Here is a 9,174-nt window from a genome sequence, read left to right on the forward strand (position 1 = left end):
GAAAATGAGAGAGAAAACATAATGAAAGACGATCGTATATATGTTGTTTTTTTTCTTTTCTTTTTATTTTCGTCAAACGGACAATTCACTCGTGCTTGACCTGACCTAATTACGAGTACTTCATTGAGCGTTCTATAGAAAGCGCGTAAAAAAATAACGCTTGCTCGTTATTCGACAGAATTTATTTTCTACAATCTGAAGTTATTTTTTATTCTCCTTCTCCTAGTTACGCGTACTTCCCGGATTTCATTAAATACACAAAAATGTAATACACGTACATATGCTTCCATACATTGTTTATTTATTTTTCATCGTGAGTATAATTTTGATTACTCTAGCACCGAATAATTGTACATACACGTGAGTTTAAAATATAATATATGAATTACCTCCTCTATTGAAACACTTTTAATATATATATAAATATATATATGCAACCATGAACATACACGTACATGTAGATCTATATTATACATTGGATAAATTAACAAAAATATGATATGAATTTAACGAATTAAATTCTTTAGAATTTAATAGTACGTTAAAAGATATTTCACTCAAGTATTTTCAATTGATGAGACCAATTTCAAACTCGAATACCGAGGGGATAAGCGTTTGAATGTTAAACATTCCGCAAAAAGGTTCGTAATTTGAGGTCAGGTCGACAACCTGACGACCGAGATATCGGCATTTAAAAAAACGTTCGTTCTCGTCGCACAGAGTGCGGATTAATTAGGTCGTCTTCGATGAAAGGGCAAAGGGAATCGATTGTACGTGTAATCGTGTGCGAAAGATAAAACGAAAGAAAGAGGGAGAGAGAGAGAGAGAGAGAGAGAAAGAGAGAATCAATAACAAATCCGCGATGCATCGTTATTTAACATTACGTAGTGAGTTTTTGATGTCTTCGAATATAATTAACAGTTTGTACACATATACACACACGCGCGCACAAGTGACGTACTCACATGAAATTTACAAGAGACACGATTATATCAAAGATATGTGAAAATAAATAATAATAATAATAATAATAATAATAATAATAAAATAATAATAATAATAATAATAATAATAATAATAAAAAAAGAATTAATGAAAATAATTACAAACGGAGAGAAAATGAGAAAATGAGAAAAAGAGAGACAGAGGGTGAGAAAGAGAAAAAAAAGAAGAAAAAATGATAATAAGAAAAGGAAAGCGTTAACGTTTAAGGACGAAACGGCGTTAAAATAGCAGGCAATATATGACAAAAAATATTATGAAAATAAAAAATAAGAGAAATAATAAAAAAAGGGAATAAAGAAAAAGAAAAAGAAAAAAAAAAAGAAAAAAAAAGAAAAAAGAAAAGAAAGGTAAAAATTATAAATAAATGTTGACGTGTACGCAGTTATTCGATGCCGATTTAATAAGCGAATTAAATGATTGTTGTACATTCTCTCATTCACCAATTTTTCCTCCACGATTTTCTGTAACTTTAGTACCTAAACATGGTCTAAAGGTTGATGATGCGCCGTTTCATTGTAATTCGTTGGGCGGCACACCAGTTGCCGTATCATTTGTAACGATATACGATTATATTGGTTAATAAAAGTTATCTAGATGTATGATCATACGTTTATCCTATTTCTCAGAACAGAAAAATATACTGCACGTCGCATAAATAAAGGGAAAAGGTAAGGAAAATTTCATTATTATTATTATTTATTACCATTGACTTCAATTTTTTTAAAACGACGAAAAAGATAAAAATTACGATATTCAAACGTTTCAGCATAGATTTGTGTTCGGTAGAAAAATAACAAATATATTAGATTGTCCCATAAGTTCTTTCTTTTAAGTAATTTCTAAATATTTTATTTAAAAATATTTTTATTAATTCACGAACTACCATAGCGAACGGATTGTTTCAGACCTATCCATCCTGACGAAAATAAACAGGTGCGTATCAACGTTAATAATCGAATAAAAATATTCTCTTATTGATCTTAAATTATTTGTATTATATAAAATTGAAATAAATGCATACAATTTGTCATAAAAGATAAATTTAGTTAATTTACCAATAAATAATATCAAACTTTGAATATTTTCATTATTTTATCGTGTCTCTAAAAATAATAAAATACCATTAAAATATTTTCGTTCGATAAATATTATAAAACTATTGCGCCTGTGTGTATGCAACAACGGAAGAAAGAAAAATGAGGAAGTCGAAAGGGTTGCAATGTCTACAGGCGTATCGTAAGATTGGAAACTCAAATGGAAGAAGATAGTGGAAGAACACGGTGTAGATAGATAACGGTGTTTCCTTTACCAAAGCGAAATAAAAGACGTAGTTAGAGATTGTGAAAGAGAAAGAAGGAGAGAAAGAGGGAGAGAAAGAGTTAAAAGAAGAGAGAGAAGAAGAGAGAGAAAAGGAGAGAGAGAGAGATGGACTATCACGTGGTTGTCGAGCAAGTCCCCTCATCGAGAACGACCTTCAGTCCATCGTCAGACGTTCCTCGTGCGAGTAGCATGGTTAAATCGATTTAAACGTGTGTTTTTTACATAACCTTAAACTATTCGATATCATTCAATCCTATATTTTCAACGTGTCTCCAATTATGATCACAGGTATCTATCATTTAATATTTATTTATTACATAATTTTTTAATAGAAATTATTTTAAGGAGAATATTTTTAGTCGAGAAGTTCAATCATTCGTAGTTTTAGTAACTGAGATACATTGTTGATATCAAAGATCAGATAAAGTGTATTAAATGAAATTATTGCATAAGTTTATCCCTAACTTTTTATTATTTTAATGTAATATCGTATTATTTTTTTCTTTTCGTTACAATAAGAACATATCTTTATCGAATATTTAGTTTGATTTCTTCCGAACCGGCATTGTATAAAATTATTATTGGTACGTTCTGTGATTTGGATTCGTGTTTCGAAGAGCAACGCCCGTATCTGGTAGTATTGATTCTGCAGAAATTTCGTCGACCCTTCCCAGTCCCTTCACGGTGCGATAGTCATCATATCTCTTGTACAATATATTTCATTCGTTACTAAGTTCATTTTTTTTTTTCATTATTTCCTTTTTATATTTTCTAATTCCTATATATATATATATATCGTATTTCTAACTCGTTGTTTTAAAAACGAAATTCACGTATAAATATAAAATGAAATATGACGAAGGGTTATCATATAAATTATCTTATCTACTAAAGTTTGTCTTATTAACCTTATCTAGTCAACTTTGCGGAAAAAAAAATTATAATTAGATCGATTGGAAATTTGTAAGAAAAAAAAAAAGAAAAAGAGAATAAAATACGCGTTCGAATTTTGAAATTTATTTTCACGAGTAAGTTTATTTATTTTAAACCGTATTACGAAAATAAAATAGCATCTTTACAGTTAATAAAATTACCTTCCTACTCGTAACGATCACTCAAGATATAGTTTTCAACAGATCGGAAACCGGTCTAAAGATTTACCGTAATTTCGTAGTAGAAGAATTTCTTGAAAATCTTATTATGCTTTTCACGGATATAAACAATCGTTTTATTTCTAACTTCCTTACGATAGGATGCATAATATCCTTAAAGTATTTTTTTCATTGAACGTTAAATTACCCTACCTTCTTTTTTGTTTCTCTAACACCCTTCGCATATTTCATTACACTTTCGCGTTACTGGCCATGCATGCAAAAACGTTAGACCTGGAAGAGGAAACCGACTACCAAAGTGAAATGTTTTTGCTCTGTTTCTCGATAATTTCAGTAACGTCGAAAGTTTTTTTTAAGTACTTTCCTCGAGAGCGTAAAATTCAACGCCCAAATATTTCACACGAAACTTTTATCGTCTTTTTCTCCGTCCACGTATTATTTTTTTGTATAAGTATGCGTGAAACGTTAATACAACTCCTACGTGCAGGATGGTTGGAAATGTAACTCATAGTTAGTTTGCAACATCCGTTTCTTTTCAAATCTTTGTAGAACGATAACTCTAAGTGGATCTAATTTAATATATCTCTAATTATCCTCGTTAGATCATTGCATAATATTTGCTCGATGCATTTATAAAAAAAAAAAAAAACAGCTAACGAGTTCGACTTTTTCTTTTTTTTATTTTATTTTTCAGGCAATTAGAGTCAATCAGTCAAGTTTATGATTAGAATCAAATTCATATTATGTCTTTTTAATAATTTTTTAATCTCACGTTTGTTTACAGATAGAACAAGACTCGCCTACGTTACGGCAGCAGCTGTTGGTGCCGGTACAGCAGTTTTCTTTATTTGGTGGTGGTGGAATCATAAAAAGAAATATCAATTACCTACGAAATGGAGGAAAGTCGGTGAACTTAGCGATCTCGTTACATATCCGGTAAAATCATTGGGTCCAATTAGATACACGACGATGGAATGTACTACATTGGGTCTCAAAGTTGGATGGTTACGTGATCGAACATTAATGGTTATTGATATTGATGGACATTTTGTTACTGCTAGACAAATGCCAAAAATGGTTCAGGTATAACAATTTTTAAATATAATTCTATTCATTTTTTTAATCTACAAAAATATTGAAATAATAAAATTAAAAAAAAAAATTCATGAATATTATTTGCAGGTGTCACCGAGCGTTTCGGGTTCAGTTATAACCCTAAATGCTCCGGGCATGATGTCGGTGTCTATAGATCTTGCGCGTATTTGTAAAAAAAGTTTTCGAACAGCAGTATGGGGTCAAGCAGTACCGGCTTGCGATTGTGGAGAAGAAGCAGCCAGATGGTTGTCACGTTTTCTTCTTCAAGAAGACGCCGGTCTTCGTTTGGTTTATTATCCACTGGATAAACCAGTGAGAGAAGTACGAGAGAAGAACAGGATCTTCCCTTTAATTGAGAACGTTGATACCGTGAGTATTAACAAAATCTATTCACCGTTTTTTTTACTTTCCTACCATCAGTTAACTTTCCCCTACGTAATCTATGACAACTACGAGAAAATTTAACTGGAACGTGGAATTGCTTTCACGAAATCCGCATACTTTTTCCATCAATTGTACTTTGTCATCTTGAGCTACTTTATTTCTCACAAAATAGAGCGTATCTGTTAATATTATTTTTCTTACACGGACATGGTCGCATACTTCGTCGCAAATTTACTCAAAGTATGCTATTTTCTCTGCTATCGAAGAATGCACGGAAAGTAGTATACGAATCGTTGTTACTATTCTTATTATTATTACCGTTATTATTATCCTATTACCGTACTCATCGAATAAATTGAAAATCGCGTTATTCGAATTGTGTGGTTATTGCTTTCATCGAACGCACCAATAATTTTGTTCATATCAAGTATAATTTGATTATAGGGAATACTTATATATAATTTATCGAACGTTTCTTTTTTTTTTAACAGGGTGCTTTTCCCGATGCTACCAGCTATAATCTTATAAACGAGTCGTCGATAATGGATTTAAATTCGCGATTGGAAGAATCGGTAACTACGTCAAATTTTCGACCAAATTTTGTCGTGAAAGGAGCGAACGTTTACGAAGAAGATACCTGGGATTGGATTAAGATCGGAGACGTTGTTTTTAGAAACGTTAAACCTTGTACTAGATGTATTTTTACTACGGTTGATCCTGAAACCGGTGTTAAAAATTCCAAAGTCGAACCTTTAAAAACTTTGAAGAGGTATACTAATTATTTTTATTTCATAATTGTAATTTTTGTAATTAACTGCACATTTAATTAATTTTCTTTAGTTATAGGCAAATCATGGATCCAGAACTTCGTCCCTATACCGGTGATGCTCCGGTTATGGGAATTCATCTTGCTTTAAGAGGACCAAATGGTACTATACGTTTAGGTGATCCAGTTTACGTAGATGTTCCAAAAGAGGAGGAAACCCCTGTAATATCGCCACCATAGCTACACCGATGGGCCTCCTGCGAGGATGAGATTATTTTTAAAGAAGAAAATTTTATCGTAGGAGACCATAACTCGTGACGTGATCGGATTGATAAAAACTGACAAAAATAATCATTCGGGTGTACCTCTTCTAATTTAAATTTAATTTAAATAGAAGAATACAAAGAAGAAGCAAAAAAATAAAAGAAGAAGTAGAAGAAGCAGAAGAAGAAGATATATTAAGAATATTCTTAATACGATTTCGTAAGAATTTATATTCGAAATAATAAATCGACATAATAATTGTTGATAAAAAGTTACTATAATCAAAGTATACGTAAAAACATACTAACATAAAAAAAATATTTGCTAAGTAGAAGATAACTCATTTTGTTGTCACCTATCTGATTAGAATCGTAGTAGCAAAATGGGAGCTTCCAATATTACAATTATAATCGCGCGATTAGCGAATTATATTTTTGTAAGAATATATGTAAACTTCGGTGGTCCTTATTTTGGGTAATTTTGAATTTTTATGCCCAGCTTATACGGTTCGCAATAAAAAAAGAATATCCCTTACTTTTCAAGTCTCTATCTCAATATTACCTTTACCGCATAGCAATATAAGTATCACAACGAAGCAATTCCCGAGAAGGAATTATTCACGTGTTCATCAATAAATGAATGCGTTCATCATAAAGATATGATGTAAGTAAAAATGAAAAAACTTACGATGCATTTCAATAGGGTGAAGCTCATTGGCATCATGGTGATGTATCTCGCATGAATGTAATGACCCGGCATAAACGAAAATAAAAAACTATAAATGAGTTTCAAAGATATAATATAAAAGATAATTCAAAGATTATTATATTTTTGATAGATATTTTGGTAGAATTTACTAAAATTATATTTTATATTTTGCGTGTCTATGTGTGCCTTCAGAAATGCATGTATATATATATTTTCAATAATAGCCATTTAAAGTACTCCAATGTAGGAAAATTGAAGAGGATTGAAGTTAAATCCATCGATGATCACCTGAAACAAGAAGCAAACTATATTAATCATACAATCAATAAACACAAGTGTAAAATACAAGTCGCCAAATTAGCAGATGCACTTTTATATATTTAATTCCCTATTTATTTTTATCAAATCTCTACTTTACGTTGCATAAAATTAAATACAAACGCGTGATTTTATATTAAAATAAATAATAATTAAGAAATGGAAAAGCTTCAATTATTACGTTACAAAAAAAAATTAAAATCTACTTTAATAAATGTATATTACTTTTATATCGCGTTCTTTACAAAAAAAAATTCCAAATATAATAATATTCGATCATAGTTAAAAATTTAAAAGACAAAAAAGGTAAGAAAAATTATTGTGATGTTTAACGAACGTCAATTAAGTTTAATATCTAAGAAAACACAAATCTAAATAGTTTTGACTCTATAAACTAACAAGAAACTTGTGCATCAAGAATGAGTTTGGCGTAACAAGGAGATGGAATGGTCCATCATCTCCAATTACAATTACAAATTAATGACGAGCAAGAATGTAATACAATAAAATATAAAATATGATTAGAGAGCTATTCTCAAAAAGTTCGAACTTGCTGTTGAACCTTTAAAAATAACTCAATAATCTGTGTAGTTGCCCTCTTCAGCCACAATTAAGTGGGGGCCTCTTCGGCATTAGCCTCTTCGGCATTTAGCCTCTTCTTTCTTCATCCCTGAAAACTGCATTGGACATTTTCTACGAAAATGCGAGCAAAATAAAATCTCTCATACTTTTTTTTAATGATTCTAAATCTCAATTATTAAAAATTAATTTACATTTTCCGTTAGTTATATTCAAGCTCGTGGACCATCAATGAACTAAGAGTTCATTGACATATACACGAACACAATTAAACGAATGTCCAAGCAGATAATTATCGATGACCTAATAACACGTCGCACTTTTAATGTCAAAAAATAAAATAGAATTGAAATAAATAATGCAATAAATGTTATGCATTTTCTTGCAATACATCCATTTCATTCATTCGTTATATTTCTAATTGAGAAAATCGCGATTGTGCGAAGTGCTAATATTATAATACTTAAAACTAAGTATCAAATGGATCAAAGTATTTGCGAATTTGTTTGACTCTATCTCGTTCGAGATAGAATCGAAATAGAAATGAATCTTTCAAATCGTTGCAAATTCCTTTGAATCTCATGATACATAATAAAGATTACAGAAGAGTTACAAAATAAATTTACAAAGTAAGCATAATAGAATGAAATGATATAATTTTGTAACAATTCTGTATAAACCAGGAGGCGGAATTTCCACTCCGGAGTGGAAGTAAGCCTAGTGCCTTTCCTGGATCCTACCTACTTAAAATTAAAGTTTTCACATTCGCTCAAAAAAGTATGCTACCTGCCTGCCAGTTACCCATATTTAAAAAGAGCAAATACACATACGTACCCACCCACTCACTCCACGATTCTCTCACATACCACCAGGGTGCAAAAGCCTAAACTAGAGAGCATGCCCCGGGGCACCTCCGACACCCTAGTTCAAACGCGTGTTTTCTAAACTTATGGGAGTACGTACCAATGCTGTAATCGTCTGCCAAGGCTAGTGATTATTGCAATAATGACTAAAGCAAAAATACTGGTACATACTAGTATATGTAAGCATACTAGTATAATACAAGTATTGTTAAATTTCCACAAACAAATGTGGGAATTCTACTATTCAAAACGATTCGAAAAAAAAAATGAGAAAAATTTAATATAAATAGAAAAATACAACAATGTGTATTTTTATATCACACCTTACTCTAGGTGTGCTATACTAAGTATTACTTAAGTATTAAATAATTCATTAATTAAAAACTATCACGAAACGATGTACAGTACACTACCTAATACGCACATACAGGTGTAAAGTACATCGTGCAATCACTAGCACAATGACAGCCGCCAATAGGGGGAGAAAAACTTAAAACTAAACCCATACTAACCGTTTCTCACCCATACGAGTAGCACCTGGGCACACGCATAGATGAGAACGCAGAAAGTATAGGGGGGAGAAACGGGAGATTAGTACATTAAAGCTGAAAATCCTGATCTAAAAAATATGATTAAAGACACATAAATACATAACACATAAATAATAACAAATAAATACATTTTATAAAAATTTATCTAAGCGGCTAAGGACTCTACAATTTATTTGATAAAAATAACTTTTAATATCTTTTAATATCTT

General features: G+C 31.0%; 1 protein-coding gene across 2 annotated transcripts; it reads left to right on the top strand.

Moving 5' to 3' along the window:
* Positions 1-2,120: 2,120 nt before the first annotated feature.
* On the top strand, positions 2,121-6,480 carry LOC122523125 (mitochondrial amidoxime-reducing component 1-like). 2 transcript variants are annotated; one of them, XM_043644732.1, is made up of 5 exons: positions 2,121-2,613; positions 4,222-4,520; positions 4,620-4,901; positions 5,408-5,685; positions 5,757-6,480. In XM_043644732.1, exons 1-5 carry the CDS (start codon positions 2,604-2,606, stop codon positions 5,920-5,922), a joined length of 1,035 nt encoding a protein of 344 aa, XP_043500667.1. In that variant the 5' UTR covers positions 2,121-2,603; the 3' UTR covers positions 5,923-6,480. The 2 variants fall into 2 exon arrangements, with proteins under 2 accessions (XP_043500667.1, XP_043500666.1); XM_043644731.1 differs by lacking the exon at positions 2,121-2,613 and adding an exon at positions 3,415-3,947.
* The last annotated feature ends 2,694 nt before the right edge of the window (positions 6,481-9,174 follow it).

This window comes from Polistes fuscatus, unplaced genomic scaffold, assembly GCF_010416935.1.
Source record: "Polistes fuscatus isolate 324 unplaced genomic scaffold, CU_Pfus_HIC Scaffold6, whole genome shotgun sequence".
NCBI classification, from domain to species: domain Eukaryota; kingdom Metazoa; phylum Arthropoda; class Insecta; order Hymenoptera; family Vespidae; genus Polistes; species Polistes fuscatus.

What these genes read in the sequence shown, in the direction of transcription:
- LOC122523125 (XM_043644731.1), top strand. Translation starts at nt 3,926, where the DNA reads ATGGTTGGAAATGTAACTCATA. An exon ending in TAATTGAGAACGTTGATACC is followed by an intron (nt 4,902 to 5,407) that starts GTGAGTATTAAC and finishes TTTTTTTAACAG; the next exon opens with GGTGCTTTTCCCGATGCTAC. An exon ending in CCTTTAAAAACTTTGAAGAG is followed by an intron (nt 5,686 to 5,756) that starts GTATACTAATTA and finishes AATTTTCTTTAG; the next exon opens with TTATAGGCAAATCATGGATC.